This window comes from Leopardus geoffroyi, chromosome B3, assembly GCF_018350155.1.
Source record: "Leopardus geoffroyi isolate Oge1 chromosome B3, O.geoffroyi_Oge1_pat1.0, whole genome shotgun sequence".
NCBI classification, from domain to species: domain Eukaryota; kingdom Metazoa; phylum Chordata; class Mammalia; order Carnivora; family Felidae; genus Leopardus; species Leopardus geoffroyi.
In genome coordinates this window covers 144,178,410-144,199,043 of record NC_059337.1, presented here as the reverse complement: position 1 = coordinate 144,199,043, position 20,634 = coordinate 144,178,410, and the positions used below count along the sequence as shown (strand labels likewise).

The 20,634-nt window shown below is 53.9% G+C and overlaps 1 protein-coding gene across 1 annotated transcript; it reads left to right on the top strand.

Moving 5' to 3' along the window:
* Positions 1-7,719: 7,719 nt before the first annotated feature.
* On the top strand, positions 7,720-13,567 carry HSP90AA1 (heat shock protein 90 alpha family class A member 1). The gene is made up of 11 exons (XM_045452131.1): positions 7,720-7,926; positions 8,306-8,467; positions 8,560-8,926; positions 9,289-9,422; positions 9,710-10,030; positions 10,238-10,403; positions 10,559-10,749; positions 10,852-10,999; positions 11,234-11,502; positions 11,864-12,197; positions 12,379-13,567. The coding sequence occupies exons 2-11, from the start codon at positions 8,306-8,308 to the stop codon at positions 12,486-12,488; spliced, it is 2,202 nt and encodes a 733-aa protein (XP_045308087.1). The 5' UTR covers positions 7,720-7,926; the 3' UTR covers positions 12,489-13,567.
* The last annotated feature ends 7,067 nt before the right edge of the window (positions 13,568-20,634 follow it).

Below are 20,634 nucleotides of genomic sequence, written 5' to 3'. Positions count from 1 at the left end.
AGCCCAAGAGAGATCCACCCAAGGGAGGTCGAGGAGAGGAGCAGGGAAGGCTGGACACAATAACTCTCCATGTTGGCACTCAGACTTTGCCTTTAAAGTCCTTTAAAGGGCCAGCCTTTCTTCGTGTGTGAGGTTTTAGTAGTGAAATACATGCAACTTTTTTTTTTTTTCATTTCAGAAAACTGCCTCCTGTTTTCTTATAGACAGTTTCTTCCCTGCTCACTGAAAGGCTGGAAGCTTTGCCGTGAACTTTTCAGGGTGAGACATTAATGACGGTGATCCCGACTGGATCTCACATAATTCTCTCTTTCCTAATTATCTTGTTCGCGAGAAATAAAGAAACAAGAAATCCCTGAAGACGGAAGTCATTTCCAATTAGACCCCAAACAACCCATCGACTGGCCGGTAGATGGCGCCAAAGTGTAGTCACTGCCTTTGGGCCCAAGGGCTCTAACCTGGTGCCTTCAAACACGGACCCCTAGCCTTTCCTTTCCATACCCGGAAAGCTGCCTGCCCTCTCTGCAGCCCTGTCCGCGGGGGGCCGGGGGGGGGGGGCGGGGGGGGGCGGGGCGCGGGGGCGGGTAATGAGGTGAGGAAGACAAAGTCTCACTTTCATTCAGCCCCATGGGAAGGGGAGGAGGTTTCTAGAGTGAATCTGGTCTGAAGGAGGGGATTTCCCAGCTGAGCTTGGTAGACACGTGCGTGTCCTGTGTCTACCTGGAGAAGAGAAGGGTCTGACAAGGAGAGCTGCTCTGAGGTTCCAGGCGTGTGTGGGGGACGACTGAGAGCGGGCAGAGGAACGTCTGGGAAAGAAGACCGGGGCCAGACCACCAAGTCCTTGCATTGCTGCAATAGTATCTTCGGTGAAGGTGTTTCACCTGAGGGTGATCATTTCGCCTAAGGGGGTCATTCCGGCGGCCTGTGGAGGCTGAGAGAACGGAGGAGGGCGGCTGGAACAGAACCAGAAAACAATGCAGCAGCATATTCTTGCCCCTCCCCGCCTTCCTCTGCACCTGCTTCTCGGCTATAATCGTCCTCAATTCCGGGCCACCTGGTCAGGCTGACAGTGCTGCCTCCCCCTGGAGATGGTCTATGGGGGGAGGGGGGTCCTGCAGCCAGCATTCCAGGCCCCAGAGCACCAAGGTCAGGTGCGGAGATGGGGAGGATGTGGGTCTTGGGCAGAGCGGCAAGGGGCCTGGAGGCGGCATGGGCTGGACAGCCCGGGGCGCAGGTCTTGAACGCCTGTGCAGGGGCTGGCTTGGTGCCCCGGGACCCCTGGACATTTCTGCCCTGGGAGGTGGGCAGATGAGAACAGGAATGTGGAACAGGTGAATCCAGCAAGAGCCAGCTAAGGGGGCCAGGGCTTGGAGGCTGAGGGACTGGGGCGGGATGGGACCCTGAACATGGACGGAAAGGGCATTTTAAAGGAAAAACCCAGCCCACTTGGCAGCTGTCAGAAAGTGGGGGCCGAGGGATGAGTCAAAGCTGACTCACAGGGTTTGAGGGTGAGTCAAGGGAAAGTGACCGTGCCTCCAGGAAGTTCGAGACCACGCCCATTCTTTGGGGCCTGAAGCACTGGCCCAGACTGTCCCACTTGTCATTTGCATGTTTACAGTCTGTCCCTCCCCCACTAGAATGTAAGCCCCTGAAGGCTCGGCCTGAGACTCTTTGCCTGGGGGGGTTGGGGGGGCTCATAGGAGAGGGACTGGGAGGCCTGGGGGGGGCTGGTAGGGGGTCACACCGCACCCCCACCAACAGACGCAGCCTCCCCCTGTCGCTCCAAGTTCCCAGCTCTTCACTACACTGAGACCACCTCCTGGGGAAGGCCTTCCAAGCAGATCGAGCGGCCCTCCTTCCCATCCACCCCTCCTGCCACACTCCTGTTCACCCCCCCAGTCCCGTTCGCTGGATGCCCATCCCCTCGGATGCCCCACAGACGGTTCAGCCCAACATGGTGACACCAAACAGGCCACCTGCTGCTGTGGCCACTCCAGTGTCCCCCCACGCGGGATCCCTCGTGAGGGGTCCTGTAGGCTCCTTCGCCTCCCCTGGACTGTTCTCTCGCAAGCCTGCCCGTGCCCACCCACCAGCTCGGGGGCTTCCGGCCCTACTCAGCTCTCCCTGGGACAGTCGGGCCACGTTTCGAGTCCCCTGGCACAGTGCCCCGCGGGATCTGGCACCCGCCTCTTGCTTCGGCTGCGACAGCCACCCTGCCCCCCCCGCAGGCTGTGTCCCCCGTCCCACCCACCCCACAGAAAGGCTTTTCCAGCCTCCGTTTCCTTGTCTGCCTTCTCACTCCTCCCTAAGACTCCCGTCTCCCTTCTAGATTTCACCTCTGCAGACGCTGTTCTCTTTCCCAGATGCCCTCCCCCCTTCCCCCTCCAGCAGCTAACACCACTGGCAGTTCTCAGAGAAGCCTCGGGCAGCGCCCCCACACCCTCCCAGCGCTCCTCGGTTTATAAATCTGTGTATTCACCTGCCGATGGCCTCATGGCTGTCTCCACCACGCATGTAGTGATCTGACGTCACACCCACTGCATCCCAGGGCCTGGACACGGGCTTTCAGTAAACAGGCATCAAATGGTGCTCGGGGCACCTGGGGGGCTCAGTCGGTTGAGTGTCCAACTCAGGCCATGATCTCACAGTTCGTGGGATCGAGCCCCACGTCTGGCTCTGTGCTGATGAGCATGGAGCCTGCTTGGGATTCTCCCTCTCCCTCTCTCTGCCCCTCCCCCACTTTCTTTTTCTCTCTTTCTCAAAATAAATTACCTTCAGAAAAAAAGGACGGTTCTCACTGAACAACAGGACACTGTTTCCCCTGTCAAATGGCCACATTCTGCTGACACCAGTGGGAGAGGAGGGCAAGGGAAGAATTGCCGCGCCTCCCTCTGGTGACAGCGTGTGCAAACTGACAGGGAAGTTATCAACCCCATCTGGGACTTCCAGGAATGGCTGCCCAGGCTGGGCCTCCAAGGGCAGGTTAAAACTTGCCGGGAGAAGAATGGTCTGGGTACCAAAGTGCCCCCAGTTTTGTGGTTGGTCAGTGGGAAACTGGTGCGCTGTGTGGAAATCAACTTTAGGACCAACTCGAACACATACGGCCTGGTCACTCCACGTCCCATCCTTTCACTTCCTATGGGACTGTGCTCTCAGCCCTCCCCTTCCCTCCCAAGCAGAGCCCAAATCCAGCAGATGGGGCCCAAGTGCAGGACAGCATCACCGTGACCTGGTGGTTGTCTCCTCACTCCCCATTAAGAGAACGGCGCATCATCCTTCAAGCATTCACTGCACGCCCGCCCTACGGGCTTTCCCAGCATCCTTCTGTGTCTTCACTGCGATCATCACTAATGTAGAGATGAGGAGACCGAAGCACAGAGAGGTTGGGCAGCTTGCTGAAAGTCACACAGCCAGTAAGTGGCAGGGACAGGGCTCATGGTCCAGAGGCAGACCTGCACTCATGCTCCTCCAAGTCAACTGTGTCTGTTTCCAAAGTATGAACCACTGAATTTCCCTAGATAACTCGATTCTGAACCTATCTCCTTGGTGTTTGCTAAACAAGATCAACTCTTAAAAAAAACAGCGTTGTGAAGTATAATCGACATGCAACAAACTGCATGTTAAGCACGATCTGATATGTTTCGACATACTTGTACACCTGTGCAACCGTGCTGCAAATTAGACGGTGAACAGGTGCCTCAGCCTTCCTTGGTGCACCTGTCCCCCTACCCCTGCCTTTGCCGCCCCCCCCCTCCACCCCCAGGGCAGCCACAGGTCTGCTTTCTGTCACTAAAGGTTGGCTTGCATTTTCTCAAGTTCCATCAGTGACTGGTACGTTTCCTTCAGTGTAATGACTTTCTATACAGAATATTTACCAGTATATGCCATAATCTGGGCATAAAACAAGTCCCAATAAATTTGAAAGGATTTGTATCATGGAGACTATGTTCTTCGACCACGATGAAATGAAATACTAGAAATCAGCAACAACAAGATTTTTGGAAAACCTCCAAATATTTAGCAACTAACACATTTATAGATAATCTGTGGGTCAAAGAAGAAATCAAAGGGAAACTGAAAAGTGACTTATTTCATGCAGTTACCATGTGCCAGGCCCTGTGCTGGGTCACTTCCCAAAACAGACTTTCCTCGCGTAAGGCTCACAACCCTACAAGCATAGTCTTCTCATGCCCATGTTACAGAGGCAGGCATGTTACAGAGTCAGTGACTTGCCCAGGTCACATGGGCAGGTAGATTCAAGATCTGACACTTGAATCCAGAGCCCCTGGATCCAGAGTCCAGCATTCCAACAGAGTCTCGCGTTCCAGCTTAACAGAGGGACACCGGAGGGTTCAAGTGAAGAAAGAAAATGGTCAGGTTCCCTGGACAGCAGATCACTTTGTGACCAGTTCCACAAATATTTAGGACTTGGATATGTGATCAGAACCCAGAGGAGGGAGCAGGAGGAGACTGGGTGGAAAAGGAGGTGAGGGGGGCACGAGAGAGCAGGGGTCAGAGGACTGGCTGGAGTGGAGGAGCACACGCCATGCTGGGGAGGGGGGGGTCTCACACTCTGAGAACCTATTTATAGAGGGGATTGGGCCTGATAGGTAAGTCGAGATGGGAAGGGACCCTGGGGAGATGGAGGTGACGGTCCACGGGGACATTACTCAGAAGAAAAAAAGGGAATGGTGTCCAGGCTTGCATTTTCTAAAGTTCCATCAGTGGCTGGTATGTTTCCTTCAGTGTAATGACTTGTGCGCAGCCCTGTGGGGGTAGTTCACAGTGAAGTTTAGAAATGAGTGGGGCGCCTGGGTGGCGCAGTCGGTTAAGCGTCCGGCTTCAGCCAGGTCACGATCTCGCGGTCCGTGAGTTCGAGCCCCGCGTCGGGCTCTGGGCTGACGGCTCAGAGCCTGGAGCCTGCTTCCGATTCTGTGTCTCCCTCTCTCTCTGCCCCTCCCCCGTTCATGCTCTTTCTCTCTCTGTCCCAAAAAATAAAATAAACGTTGAGAAAGGAGTGGCAAGGAGCATGGGGGACCATAGACTACAGGGTGGAGACAGGTGCAGTTAGGTGGCTATGGAGGTCTTTTCCACGAGCCGCTGGTTGTGGTGACAGGGTTGAGGGACTTGGGGAGGGAAGTGGACAACGGAGATGGAAAGCAGCAGACAGATTCGAGAGGCATTCAGGAGGCAGAAACGGCAGGGCTCACACCAGATCCCCATGGGGATGCTTGGGTGTTCTAGAAGGTGGTGGGATAGCCGGCTAGCTGAGTAGTGAGTCCCAGAAAACCAGCCAGGTGGGACAATGAGTGAGCTCAGTGTCCAGCTGTGGCACTAGAATGGTCCCGGCCCAGGCTTCTCTGTCATCATCTGCACAGAGGTCCTGTTCCAACAGCTCCAGAGAAAGGCCGGAGAGGGGGGCGGGGCAGCCAGCACGCTGGTGGTGGAACTGAGGCAGAGATCCCCAGGGCAATGGGGGTTGGTGTAACGTGTTGCCCAGAGGCCAAGAGGGGGCAGGAGGAGAAAGTTCTTTTACTTAGTAACTAAAGCAGGCAGGAGAAAGCTTGAAAAGGCAGGAGGATGTGGCAGGAGGGAGGGTTATTCAAGTTGGAATCAGCTGGGCAACAACGATCCCAGGGGTGACCTTGGGCTGAGTTCTGTAGAGCGGAGGCAGGTGAAGTCTCCAGAAACCGAGAATGTCATAGCTGGGGCCTTGAATGGCTCACCTACAAGAAACCTGAAACTTCCCCAGGGCTGTGACAGAAGTGGGGTGGAAAGGAAGAAGTGGGCTAGGTCTCCAGGTCGGGAGCAGGAGTGCCCCCGTGCGGTCCAGGTGGAGAGGGCTTTGGCACAGCGAGAGCCAGCCTGCTAACTGCCCCTCCTCCTTGTCTCCTCTCCCCTGCCCCCTCCCGGCCCAGGCTGCAGGGAAAACCCGGGCAAGAGCTCCCAGACACAGATGGGGTCACAAATACGTTTTACAAGGTGCCCCAGCAAATGCATAACAACCCCCGCCTGCCCTGACCACGTGGCTGGAAGTTTCCATTCTATTTCTTCTATTTTTTTAATGCTAGTCAAGACGCCCCTGCCTCGATTTCACACACCCGCGGTGGGTCTCAAGCCCCACTTTGAAAACCCCGTTCAGGGAAGAGTGGGTTTTCCGGGAAAGGAGGAAGTGGAAGGAGAGTTCAGTCAGGTTTGTTTACAACGTAAGGAGCTTCCAGATTGTTCCCGGGGGGAGGGTGAGGCCGGAGTGCTGGGAGGAGCTAGCGACAAAGGAGCCGAGGGCTGAGCTCTTTTTCTGGGACACACCGTGCTCCTGGCGGGGTCCTTCAAATCAGAAGCCACCTGGTATGGACTTGGGTGGCGTCCAAGGGCCCCTCCACTCCAAGATTCTTACGACTCTCACCTGCCATTGTTCAAAATCCCTTAGGAATCCCCATTTAGAAATTGGCTTTGGGAGCAAGATAGTCCCCCAAACCGCGAACTAGATACTTCATATGGATACCTCAAGTTACGTAAAACAGGCAATAAAGGGCTTTACAAAATTCTGGTGGGTGTACTGGGCGAGCACGCATTCGTTCGCCGATCCGGAAACTCCAGACTAGTGTGAATGAAGGACACCGTTTCAGGGCAAACCAAAAGCAAGTAGAGGTGATGGGGATTAAGGAGGGCACTTGTGATGAGCCCTGGATATTATAAGTGAACAATCGCTAAATTCTACTCAAACTAAAGGAAAAGAAAAAAGAAAAAAAAAAAGGTAGAAAGCCCCAAGGGATGGAGCACGGGTTTGGAGAATCCAGGCCTAAGGGTCCATGTCAGCATTTCCCCCTGTGCACCAGCCCCCGACCCCAGCCGAGGCCTGCGTTTGGAGGTTCCAGGGCAATGGGGGAGAGGCAGGGGATGACCCTGTCACCTGCTGGTGTTCCTTGCTCCTCGTCCCACGGTCAGAACCGGGTCCCTGGAGTCTGACCAGGCTCCAGGGACTCCCCTGGTCCAAACAGACCCCCGCGTCGCTGGAGGCTCCCTTGCTTCAGGGCAGAAACGAGGGGTCGGCCTGGCCACCCCACGCACATGCCCCGGTCACCCCTCCCACCTGTCAGGGCCCAACGCCTTGGCACCCCTTAACCAGGCTGTGGGCAGTGGGGGGCCTCCGCACCACGAGGCTCTGGGGGCACCTGTTGCCCCACTTCCAGGACCGTGAACCCATAGTCGCTGCCCCGGCCTTAGAGATGTGGCACGGGACTCCCGAACCCTCAGCCGTAGCCCCAGCCCCGAGCCTCTGATCACTGCCCCAGGCGTATACCTGCGGGCCGGACTCCTCTCTCCCCGAGACCCTGACCCCGGCCTCAGAGCCCTAGAACTGGCCCGGGGCCCCTGGTGGCTGGCACCGAGGGTCCCGAAGCCTACACCGCCTGGGGACACCGTCTAAGAAGGGCAAATTACTTCTACAGACTTCAGAGAGGCAACGGCTGCGGATACCCGGTCCCGGGCCTGGGCGGCGCCACTGCGCCCGCGCGCGCCGAGCTCACGGCGCACGCCCGGGATAGAGGGGGGCAGGGGCGCCGGCGGGAGGCAAGGCTGGGGGCGGTAGCCCCGGAAGGCGCCAGACCTTCGCGAGAATTCCGGGCTGCGCAGGCGCACGGAGACGGGCGCGGGGACGCGCGCGGCGGCCGTTGGGGGTGGAGCGCTCGGGGCGGGCCCGCGCGCGCCCGGGGGAGGGGCGGGGCCGTGGCCAGGGCGCAGGCGCAGGCGCGCGGCCGCGGCGGCGGTTGGGGAGGGTTCTTCCGGAAGGTTCGGGAGGCTTCTGGAAAAGGCGCCGCGCGCCGGGCGGGCCCGCGTCTATATAAAGGGAGCGCGGGGGCGGCGCGCCAGTTGCTTCTGCGTCCTGGTGCTGCGTCGTCGCGGAGCCCGTGTGGTCCTTTAGCCGAGGTGAGGGGGCGACTGGGGGGTGCCTGTGGGGGGGGCGGCGCGGCGGGCGCGGAGGCGGCTCCCGGGGGGTCCCCGGGCCCCGCGGGGCGGCGCGGCACTGCTCTGGGCAGCGGAGGCCTCTGGCCTGCTGCGGCCTCGACCCCCGCCCGCGTACGAGGGCCCAGAGGGGCTGGTGGGGAGGGCGCGCCGCGGGGACCCCCGCCCGGCCGCGGCCCCGGCGCTCCGGCTCCGGGCGGGGGTCCCCGCGGGCCTGCGGCGCCCGTTGGCGGCGTGCGCGCGGGCCTCGGCGTCGCAGCTGGAAATGAGGTCATCCTTTGTCGGCGGGCCGGGCCGCCCGGAGGCCTGTGGCGCCGCGTAACCGACCCCGCGGCCTCTGCAGATGCCCGAGGAAACCCAGACCCAAGACCAGCCGATGGAGGAGGAGGAGGTGGAGACGTTCGCCTTCCAGGCGGAGATCGCCCAGTTGATGTCCCTGATCATCAACACTTTCTACTCGAATAAAGAGATTTTCCTGCGCGAGCTGATTTCCAACTCGTCCGATGTGAGTGTCGGCTTGCGGAACGGGGTCGCGGTCCCCCTGTGTGCGTCCCACCCTCCGGGAGCTCTGCTCACCGGCATGTGTTTCTCCGATAGGCACTGGACAAAATCAGATACGAGAGCTTGACTGATCCCAGCAAGTTAGATTCCGGGAAAGAGCTGCACATTAATCTCATTCCAAACAAGCAAGATCGAACCCTCACTATTGTGGATACCGGGATTGGCATGACCAAGGCCGATTTGATCAATAATCTCGGTACTATCGCCAAGTCTGGGACCAAAGCGTTCATGGAAGCTTTGCAGGCTGGCGCAGATATTTCTATGATCGGCCAGTTTGGTGTCGGGTTCTATTCTGCCTATTTGGTTGCCGAGAAAGTGACGGTGATCACCAAGCATAACGATGATGAGCAGTACGCCTGGGAGTCTTCTGCAGGAGGGTCGTTCACAGTCAGGACTGATACAGGTAGGCACCTGATGGAACGATTTACTCGGTCACGCGGGGGAGGGTCGGGTGCTGTAGGAAGGGGGCCCCTGAAGATGCTGTGGAGTTGGTAAAAATTCGTTGGCTTCTTTGGGAGCATGCCTGGTAAGCACATGATGGTGCGATGGTAGGGATCTGGTTACTGATGTTGCTGGGGCAAGGCAGTTAAACTCCCATGGGACGCCTTTCATCCACAGCAGTGTTAACCCCCTTTCCTAAACGTGCTCAGAAGCTGTTGGGTGTGGATGGCATTGGGAGCTGAATTGCGATTTTTTTTTTCCCCCCAACACTTTGGTTTGCCCATTCAGATTGAGGTGGAGTCCACTTTTTTCCTTCCTTTACAGGTGAACCTATGGGTCGAGGAACAAAGGTTATCTTGCATCTGAAAGAAGACCAAACGGAATACCTGGAGGAAAGAAGAATAAAGGAGATTGTGAAGAAACACTCCCAGTTTATCGGCTATCCTATCACTCTCTTTGTGAGTGTCCTTGTTTGTGTAAAGTTAACAAACTAAGGTGGTTCTTGAATCTACTACTGAGGGAAAAATCCAAACTTGTGTTGACCCGGCTGGTCTGAAGTTCTGTTGTACTATTAAGGTACCCAGGATTGTTTAGGTAGACGCGTTAAACGTTACTGAGTGGTTTTCTGGTTATTTAACCAAACCTTTGAGTGTGGCTGATTAATTTGGGCTTTGGTTATAAGCGCATACGCTCCATTTAGTTCCAGAATGCAAAAGGTGACGTGATCTTCCATGTTCTTTTGAAGGTGGAGAAGGAGCGGGATAAAGAGGTCAGTGATGATGAGGCTGAAGAAAAGGAAGAGAAAGAGGAAGAAAAAGAAAAGGAAGAGAAGGAGTCCGATGACAAGCCTGAAATAGAAGATGTTGGTTCCGACGAGGAGGAGGAAGAAAAGAAGGACGGAGACAAGAAGAAGAAGAAGAAGATCAAGGAGAAGTACATCGATCAAGAAGAACTGAACAAGACCAAACCTATTTGGACCAGAAACCCCGACGACATTACTAACGAAGAGTACGGAGAATTTTACAAGAGCTTGACCAACGACTGGGAGGATCACTTGGCAGTGAAGGTGAGTGTCAAAGTGCTTCAGAGCTGGTCTGCTTCTGCAGGTGGCTTGTCGGAGCTTGTCAAATCGAGGGTCGTAGCTGAGCACTTGGCCATCCCAGCCCTTGACCTCTCCCTGGAAGTGCTTTCGGTTCTGTCGCCGCGAGAGTTCTAGTTGAAGTCAAAGTCGCTTGCGTCATCGCTTGATGGTTTGGCGTGTGTTTTATTACAGCATTTTTCGGTCGAAGGACAGTTGGAATTCAGAGCCCTGCTTTTTGTCCCAAGACGTGCTCCCTTTGACCTGTTTGAAAACAGGAAGAAAAAGAACAACATCAAGCTGTATGTGCGCAGGGTTTTCATCATGGATAACTGCGAGGAGCTGATCCCGGAATACCTGAGTGAGTACCGAGGACGATCGGGTGTGAAGTCCGAGCGTGGGGACCTCTCCGCTCCGGGGCGTCGGTTCGGGCCTGTGGGGCAGGAAATCGCCTTCGGTTTTTGGGGTGTAGGAGTTTGTTGATTTTGTCCCGGGGACGACTTTATTTTTTCCCAGATTTCATTAGAGGTGTGGTGGACTCCGAGGATCTTCCCTTGAACATTTCCCGGGAGATGTTGCAGCAGAGCAAGATCTTAAAAGTTATCCGCAAGAATTTGGTCAAAAAGTGCTTAGAACTCTTCACCGAACTGGCCGAGGACAAAGAGAACTACAAGAAGTTTTATGAGCAGTTCTCTAAGAACATTAAGGTTCGTGGAAAGAGCCTGATCCTTCCCAGCGGTAATCAGACCGGCTTCTCTGGTTCTCGGTGACTTTTTTTTTTTTTTTTTGACGCGAACGTTGTCTTTCAGCTCGGAATCCACGAGGACTCCCAGAACCGGAAGAAGCTGTCGGAGCTGTTGCGCTACTACACGTCTGCCTCTGGTGACGAGATGGTGTCTCTGAAGGACTATTGCACCAGGATGAAGGAGAACCAGAAGCACATCTACTACATCACAGGTGAGCGAGCGGCGTGCCGTCATGGCCTTGTTCCGGGCACCGCCTGGCGACCGTGGGTGTGTTCCCTAGGCACGTGGGGTCCCGTGTCAACTCCTGGGTACTAACCGCGGCCAGACCACGTGCGCCACGTCTGTGGGCGCATCTGTGGTTCGAGCTGACGAGACTGGGAAAAGTCCGGAGGAAGCGACACCGCTTCCTGTTAAGCGAAGGCGTAACTTTCTACTAATGCCCCAGGGGAGACCAAGGACCAGGTGGCGAACTCGGCCTTTGTGGAGCGTCTTCGGAAGCACGGTCTGGAGGTGATCTACATGATCGAGCCGATCGATGAGTACTGTGTCCAACAGCTGAAGGAATTTGAGGGGAAGACTTTAGTGTCCGTCACCAAAGAGGGCTTGGAACTTCCAGAAGATGAAGAAGAGAAAAAGAAACAGGAAGAGAAGAAGACAAAGTTTGAAAACCTGTGCAAGATCATGAAGGACATCTTGGAGAAAAAAGTGGAAAAGGTGGGTGAACGTGGTTTCCTTCTACTTGGGTTTCCTAATTGTGGGCGTGATCTTGAAAGGCCCGTAGGTGTTTTTCAGGTTGTCCGAACATACAGCCCCTTCCTCCCAAGTTCTCTCGGCTTTTACAGTATGACACAAGCGGAAAATCAGGCCCGTTAAACGAGCAGGAAGGCCCTCTACCGTCTTGAAGGAGCTAGAAGGTGTCAGGATGTGCAGGAAGAGGGCTGTGGGTACTTGGGTCTGCATGTGGTATTTGGCATTTTGTGAATACAGTAGCGGGAGTCCCTCCGTCCGTTTTACGATAAAGCTGTGGTAGAGGGACTTTTCTAGACCCAGTCCTCACTTCGCGTTTTCATGGCAGGTGGTTGTGTCAAACCGACTGGTGACCTCCCCATGCTGCATTGTCACGAGCACGTATGGCTGGACGGCGAACATGGAGAGGATCATGAAGGCCCAGGCCCTAAGGGACAACTCCACCATGGGCTACATGGCAGCGAAGAAGCACCTGGAGATCAACCCCGACCACTCCATCATCGAGACCTTGCGGCAGAAGGCGGAGGCGGACAAGAACGACAAGTCCGTGAAAGACCTGGTCATCCTGCTCTACGAAACCGCGCTCCTGTCCTCTGGCTTCAGTCTGGAAGACCCACAGACACACGCTAACCGGATCTACAGGATGATCAAACTTGGTCTGGGTAAGCTTTGCCAGGCACCCTGTGTGAGAAACCCCTTCGGGTCCCCTGAGGAAGAGGTCATCTGCTCGCAAGAGCCCGCCACCCCCCACCCCCCACCCCCCCCCCCCCCCGAGAGCGGCGCGGGGCTGATGCCAGGCGCTGGTTCGGGGCCGTGTAACCTGAGGGTTTCCTTTGCGAAAAGGTATCGACGAAGATGACCCCACCGCCGATGACAGCAGTGCTGCGGTGACCGAGGAGATGCCACCCCTGGAAGGTGACGACGACACGTCACGCATGGAAGAAGTCGACTGAGCGCCGCCCCGAGGATTCCTCGTCTATGTACTCGATGCTTTATCCCGTTCCCTCCGACGATCTATTTTCAAGGACGTTCTTCTTTATTTTTGTTAACGTTTTAGGAGTCTGTAAGGCATGACGAGAGCTACTTGTGGGGAAGATAAGATTTCTTTCTGTTCGAGTGTGATACTGTGACGCGTAGAAACTAAAGCCCGGCTAGTTGTTTTGTTTATTTTTTGGGGTTTTGTTTTGTTTTGTTTAAGTGCCACGCTGGCTGCTCTTCCAGGACACGGTAACGTTTGTCGCAAGGTGTACGTAACCTCCTGTGAACCGCGTGGTCTGAAGTGTTCGCGACAAGTGGATTCCCTAGTAAGACCAAACTCGTCTGTCACTGAAGTGTTCTGAGCTATACCTTGGTGTTTAAAAGAAAAATCTCGGTTGAAACAACTTTCACCTTCTAGGATTTACTTTTCAAATCTTCTGTCCCCTGTAGTTATTTGCTGCATGTACCAGGCCTCTAGAAACTAGTGTGTTAAACCGAACCAACTTGATGGGAGTAACTATAGGGCTCGTTTTCCAAAGAGAAGAGCGTTGTTTAGAGTAGCGAAATTCGAAGGCTGCTTAGGCGCGTTGTAAAGCTGTTGGGGAAATAACTCCACAAGTTTCGTGAGTGGAAATGTAGTGCTCGAGACACATTCTGCTTTAAAAGGTTGTAACAAATACAAACAAATTTAAAAAAAGCTCTGCGAAAATCTTTTGTGTGGGGAAGTGGGGTTCCAAAATACAGGGCAGCCCCGGGTTGTAAAAAAATTGGGGTGCACACATGCTGCCTGCTGGGAGACGGAGGGCGGTGGTTGACGTTGCCGGCCTGAAGTCGTCTGTGACCTTCCCCGTGCGCGCTCAGGTGGCGGCTCTGGGGTCAGGAGCATATTCTGGAACCACACGGAAGAGAAGGGACCATCACACAACATGAGTTCTGTGTCCTATGTTACATTTCCTAATGACTCCTTTCTCCTTGGATTTTTACGTCCAAACGGCTTTTCTGTAGTGTTTGTAAGACCTGCCTTATGCCCTAAATATAGCTCCTTAATACCTCAGCCTTGTGTCTCCCGCGTTCTTTAGCAACTCTAATTCCATCCCATCTGAAATCCGCTTACTCTCTGGCTCTTCACGGAGCCTCCCGCGAGATGCGTGGAGGGTGGTCTCTGACCCCTGTGAGCAGCAGCAGGCGGGGTGGGGCGAACCGGCCGGGTCGGTGGGGCTCCCCGCTGGGAGCAGCAGGGACTAAATCAGCCTTCCGGTCCGAAAACTGAGTGCTTTTGGTTTCGGCACATGGGTGCTGGTGGGTCCACATGGGATTTGGGGGCGAAGATCACCTGCAGACCGTGACTGTGACGCAGAATCTAGGGGGATGGGCTGGGAGAGAACCTGGGGCGGTGGGAGGACGGCTGCTAAGTGCCAGGTGAACGGAAGTCACGTCTGATCCTTAAAATCCCCTGAGGTAGAGCTTCCTCTCCTCCCGCAAATGAGAGTTGCTTACATGGAGGGCTCGGTATCTGAGTCCAGGTTGATCCCCAAAGCCCAAAGTTGTTTGGGGAAGATGTTCCCAGTTAGGAGGGAGTGGAAGTGGCCGGTAGGAGGCCTTGAAGGGCAAGTTTCTCCCTAGTCTGGTAAGAAGGCTGAAGCCTGCAGGAAGAGGTGTTTGAGGGAATCCACAAACGGAGAACCTGCGTGTAAGTGATCCAACTGAACGCCTCCTCCCTGGGTCACTGAGAAAGCGCTCAAGGCAGGTGTGTGCCGTGTCTAGAACCATCACCCAGTGACGCCATGTGGCACCCCCCCCCCCCCGGAAGATGGGTGCTCCACGCGGCGGGGGAGATGCAGAGGTGGCCTCAAACTCCACTGTTGCTTCACACCTTCCAGAACTGGTCCCATCTGAGGAAAGGTGAAGGCTTTTCCCAGGTTACGTGGTTGTCTGATGCACAACCAGCAAGGATGCTACAAGAACGAACTGGAACCATACGTGAATTTAGCAAAACCCTAAGATAGGAGATCACACAAAAATCCGTTGAACTTAGCGTCAAGTCGTTGTTAACTCTTGAAAGACTCAGTAACAAGCTAAACAAATTTTACAAAGGTTTTACAAGACTTGCCCACCAAACACTGCGGAGCAGAGAGAGGGAACGTTCGGCGTTGGAAAACAATAGTAGGATGGGGTGCCTTGCTAGAAGTGTCCTACGTGAAAGAAGCCAGACAAAACTACATGGTCTGATTTCTTTTTCACAAAGTTCTAGAAAAGGCAGGAGGTGGGTCAGCAGGGTGCCTAGGGCCAGAAGTCCTGGTGGGGGTTGACTACAGAGGGACAAGAGGGGACTTTGGGGGAGCGCTGGAAGTCCAGAAACCTGATGAGGTGATGACTGCATGACTGTATTAAAATCCATCGATCTGAGGGGCGCCTGGGTGGCTCACTTAAGCATCCAACTTCCCCTCAGGTCATGATCTCACGGTCCGTGGGTTTGAGCCCCGCGTTGGGCTCTGTGCTGACAGCTCGGAGCCTGGAGCCTGCTTCAGATTCTGTGTCTCCCTCTCTGTCCCTCCCCTGCTTGTGCTCTGTCTCTCTCTCAAAAATAAACTTAAAAAACAATTTTTTTTAAATCCATTGAGTTGAAAATGGGTGGATTTTAACGGTGTGTTTTATTTAAATAGCAAATGGAAACGAGTATGGAAAGCAGTCTCGTGGTGTTCAAAAGTGACCTTAAGCAAGTCACTGGGCCTCCCACACCTCTGAACTCATTTGTAAATTAGAAATAATAATGCCTGGGGACGCCTGGGTGGCTCAGTAGGTTGAGCTTCTGACTTCGGCTCAGGTCATGTTATCACGGTTGGTGGGTTCGAGCCCTGCGTGGGGCTCTGTGCTGACAGCTCAGAGCCTAAAGCCTGCTTTGGAATCTGTCGCCCTCTCTCTCTGCCCCTCTCCAGCTCACGTTCTGTCTCTCAAAAGTAAATAGACATTTAAAAAAAAAAAACTGCCTGAAAGAAACCCCTGGCGCTTTCCAGGTAGTGGGCTCAACAGGTGCCTGGTGAACAAGGGCTCAGTGACACGGCTTGTACTGGAAAGGACTCTCCGGGCCTTTCCTGCCAGTCCTACGAGGTTGCCTCGCTCAGGCTCCCTTCTACCCCACGCTGCTGGGGGCTGTAATCGAGCCCCAGCCTGACCGAAGCCTCATGCCCTCCGGGAAGTTTTCTTCCACTGCTTTGCCCTCATCCTCTCTCCGTCTTCTCAGTTGTTAGGAATTCCTAGCAGACACACATTCATCAAGTTTGTATTGAGTCCCCACTAAGAACTAGCCCGGCATGGCTCGGTGGGCCACACACGAAAACGGCGTCCTCCTGGGGCGCCTGGGTGGCGCAGTCGGTTAAGCGTCCGACTTCAGCCAGGTCACGATCTCGCGGTCCGTGAGTTCGAGCCCCGCGTCAGGCTCTGGGCTGATGGCTCAGAACCTGGAGCCTGTTTCGATTCTGTGTCTCCCTCTCTCTCTGCCCCTCCCCCGTTCATGCTCTGTCTCTCTCTGTCCCAAAAATAAATAAACGTTGAAAAAAAAAATTAAAAAAAAAAAAGAAAACGGCGTCCTTGCAGCAGGCCAGCTGACCTATGGCGGCCACCGTGAAGGCCACGGCGTCTCCAGCTGAGGTACCAGCACAGCAAGGAGGGGCTCTGTGGTGGGAGAGGTCCTGCAGAAGCTCCTAGAAGGCGGTGACCGCTGACAGAAAGCTGGACACTCGGTCTGGGGAAGGGACTCACACACGGTCCTAGAGACGAGGAAGCTGGAGGGTGAAAAAGTGAGTGACTGTGCACCTTGGGCGCCAGCCATTAGCCATGGCCTCAGACCGGGATCAGAGGGAGACTCTGGCTGACAACTGACCTGGTGGGAAGGCAGTAGCCCGTGGGCGGCCTCTTCAAAATAGCGGGGCCTGGGCCCACCCCTGGAGGAATGGCCCGAATACCAGGAAGTGGTAAGGCAGTTACGCCATCTTGTTCCTTGTGGTTGCCTGGTCTTCATCCCAGTGGCCCCTTACTCCATGCAAGCCCACCCCGTCCCACCCGCAGGGGAAGAGGTGCCAGGGGGCAGGCGCGCGGGGCCACCTGGGGGGACGGCACGAGAGTGAGAGCACGCCGACTGCCACTCGGTCATCTCTGAGGACCGAGGACAGGGAGGCAAGTCCTCCAAAGATGGCGGTTCAGCGAGAGCCAGCTCAAGCTGTCCTGAGTTTGAATTAGCGACCTTTCTCTGTTTTGTTCACTATCTGCCCCAAATACGCACGACAGCGTGTGGCAGTCAAGTGTTTGCTAATAAACCAGCCAGAGCACTTCAGTTTACACACACACACTCAGTTTCCAATTTCTTCTATTTTTTCTTTTTATTCTGGGATTTCCTTTTTTTTTTTTTTTTTCATGTTTATTTATTTTGAGAGAGAGAGAGCGAGCATGAGCAGGGGAGGGGCAGAGAGAGGGAGAGAGAATCCCAAGCAGGCTCCATGCTGTCAGCGCAGAGCCCGATGAGGGGCTCAGTCCCACCGATCGTGAGATCGTGACCTGAGCTGAAATCGAGTTGGATGCCTCGCTGACTGAGCCACCCAGGCACCCCGGATTTTGGGGTTTCTTAGACACGTGCACAAGCAGAGAAAGAGAGAGTAGCAAGTGTTGGTGACGATGTGGAGAAATCGGGGCCTTCCTGCCCCGCCGCTGGGAATGTGAAACGGCGCTGCTCTGGAAAACAGTCTGGCAGTTTCCTTGAGAAGTTAAACAGAGACTTGCCTTTGGATCCAACAATTCCCCACTGCGTGTCCGCCCAGGAGAAATGAAAATGTTCACAAAAATGTCCACGCACGTTTTCGTAGCCTTAGAACAGCTAAAAGGTGGAAACAAACTAAATGTCCATCGACACAGGAATAGATAAACCAAGTGTGATCCATACAATGGAAAATCATTCCACATATTGTATTATTGTCGTTAAAAAGGTATGTATGAAGTGCTGATCCATACCACAACATGGATGGAAGCTGACAACACGCTAAGTGAGAGAAGCCAGTCACAAAAGGCCACATGTTTATTGTAGGATCCCACTTACACGAAATTTCCAGAACAGGCAAATGCATGGGGGCAGAAAGAAGGTGCATGCGTGCATGGGCTGGGGCTGCAGGGGAGGGCGGCTGAGGATGACTGCTGAGGACTATAGAGTTTCTTTCTGAGGCGCTCCACGTGTTCTAAAATTGATTACAGTGGGGCACCTGGGTGGCTCAGTTGGTTGGGCGACCGACTTCGGTTTAGGTCATGATCTTGCGGTTCGTGGGTTCGAGCCATGCGTCGGGGCTCTGTGCTGACAGCTCGGAGCCTGGAGCCCGCTTCTCTCTCTGCTCCTCCCCTGCTCATGCTCTGTTTCTGTCTCCAATAAATAAACATTAAAAACATTTTTTTTTTAATGGTCAAAATGGCAAATTTTTTTAACACACACTGTCGACAGACCCCGGCTTCTTCCCACCCCGGCCACTCCGGTCAAAGAGCCCATTCAAAGCGTGTGACTGGCTGAGGCTCATTACGCAGCTTGTCCCAGGGGCAAGGGAGGCTGGGACCCAGGCCTCTGGCCTCCCGTGGTAGGACTGTCCCCAGAACAGCGGTCGGCAACTCAAAACTGCCGGCTGCCCCCTCTAGAGGCCTCCACGTGCCCCTTCACCCGGGACGGTCTTCGTGCCCCTCTGCACCAGGCAGGTGGCCTCCTTCACAAAAGCCCCTGCCACGCTCTCCCTTCCTCTCCGGCGTTTGTCCCCAGTGTCCCTCAAGGCTTCGTGGATGGTCTCGCCTTTCCACGGCCCCATCTGCCCACGAAGGAGGGCACGGGCCCTGTGTGCCCGCCGCCAGCCTGGCGCACCTGATACATACTTGTGTGATGAATAACCAGTAGATTTAACGGCTATTTCCCCCTTTCTGTGTCGATGGCAATTTGTGTAACTAATTCTGTACAACTCAGGAGGCTTTTTGTTCCCTTTTCCAAGCCTTCAAGATCTACTCAAACCTTTGAAAGTGTGATTACAGATTCTTCTTCTATAGGAAGGAACATGGCTTCACCTCCCCGGGAGGAACATTCCAGGAGGCAGAGCTCTTAGTGAGTCATGGTATATTAATAGCACCATCAAACTCTGAACAAAGATTCCATGATGTTATTGCAAAGCCAGCAAGCTGAACGTATCGTCTGCCAAGTGTATCTGTCTGCTCAGAACATACGTTAGCTTCTTACGGAAGTTCTTTAAGGCTTCAACACTCGACCAGTGACGTTCTAGGGCTTGAAATGTAGTCCAAAAAGCAACACCGTGTGTGTTTTTTTTTTAATTCCAGGTTTAAAAATAACTAACAAATCAGAGTGAAGAAAGAAAAAAAGGATAAATCAGCTATCTGCTTTTTTTTAAGGTTTTATTTTTATTTTTAAATTTTTTTTCAACGTTTATTTATTTTTTGGGGGGACAGAGAGAGACAGAGCATGAACGGGGGAGGGGCAGAGAGAGAGGGAGACACAGAATCGGAAACAGGCTCCAGGCTCTGAGCCATCAGCCCAGAGCCCGACGTGGGGCTCGAACTCACGGACCGCGAGATCGTGACCTGGCTGAAGTCGGACGCTTAACCAACTGCGCCACCCAGGCGCCCCTATTTTTATTTTTAAAGTTATCTTGGGTGCCTGGGTGGCTCAGTTGGTTAAGCATCCAACTCTTGGTTTGGGCTCAGGTCATGATCTCACGGTTGGCGAGTTCGAGCCCCGCATTGGGCTCCACGTGACAGCACAGGGCCTACTTGGGATTTTTCTCTCCCCTCTCTCTCCCCCTCCCCAACTGTCTCTGTCTCTCCCAAAATAAGTAAATAAACTTAGAGTTTTTTAAAAAAATGTGTTTAAATAAATAAATAAATAAATGTAATCTCTACACCCAATGTGGGGCTCGAACTTCCAACTCCAAGGTCAAGATTGCATGCTCTCTCACTGAGCCAGCCAGGTGCCCCTCAGCTACCTGCTTTTTAAAATAGTTGAACCAGGGCGCCTGGGTGGCTCAGTCGGTTAAGCATCCGACTTCAGCTCGGGTCATGATCTCACAGCACGTGAGTTTGAGCCCCGCATCGGGCTCTGGCCTGACAGCTCAGAGCCCGGAACCTGCTTCAGATTCTATGTCTCCCACTTTCTCTGCTCCTCCCCTGCTCACGCTCTGTCTCTCTCTCAAAAGTTAAAAAAAAAAAATTTTTTTTTTTAAATAGTTGAACCGATGAAACCAATAAAACACTTAATATTTGAATTCCATTATTGTGGATATATCAAAGCACGCTATTTTGCAACTCCCCTATATCCTATGGATTCTTCTGTCTCAATGCCCTTCCTTAGCCTGGAAGTTCAGCACACCTGTGAGAAGGTCTCTGGTGATCACAAAAGGGGAACCGAATACAAGGAGGTACATTTTACACCCATCAGAATGGCAGAAATTTAAGTCAGACATCACCAAATTTTGGCTAGAGTCTGGCAAACGGGCACTCACGTGTAGCCCTGGTGGGAGTGTGAACTGATAGTCATGCTGGAGAGCAATTTGGTGTCTCTAAGGAAGAACTTACTTCCCCTTCTTGGCTGGTGCTAGAGAAAGTCTTACCCACCTGCACAAGGGGAAATGTACAAGAATGTTCTTTGCAAGACTGCAGGATGGAAAAATTGTCCAATAGCCTAATTGTCCAATAAATGGGGACTCTCCTGGTAACTAGTTAATAGGAAATACAGGAGAGAGGGGGATAGAGGGACAAGCTAAACAACACTTTGAGAAAGCAGCCAGACAAAACCAGAAGATTCTGCAGGATATCTGGCCTGGTCTCTTCCATAAATCCATGCCATTAAAACAAACTAAAACAGCTCTAGGTTAGAAGAGACTTGAGGGGTACAACCAGTCTTAGCCTAAAGGCCAGGTGGCACCATGGGGCAGGGAGGCCGGGCATGCGATATGGCCCACTTGGGGAAGGTATTTCTACCTGGATGGTGGAGGCCGCGGCTGCTCCGGCATTCTTGCCCAGGGCTCCAGTTCCTCGGTGGAATTTCTATTTCCCTTATTTTCTCCTTATTTTCTTAGTTCTTTCTTTTTGGCTCTA

What these genes read in the sequence shown, in the direction of transcription:
- HSP90AA1 (XM_045452131.1), top strand. Translation starts at nt 8,306, where the DNA reads ATGCCCGAGGAAACCCAGACCCAAGACCAGCCGATGGAGGAGGAGGAG. An exon ending in AGTTCTCTAAGAACATTAAG is followed by an intron (nt 10,750 to 10,851) that starts GTTCGTGGAAAG and finishes GTTGTCTTTCAG; the next exon opens with CTCGGAATCCACGAGGACTC. An exon ending in GCACATCTACTACATCACAG is followed by an intron (nt 11,000 to 11,233) that starts GTGAGCGAGCGG and finishes CTAATGCCCCAG; the next exon opens with GGGAGACCAAGGACCAGGTG.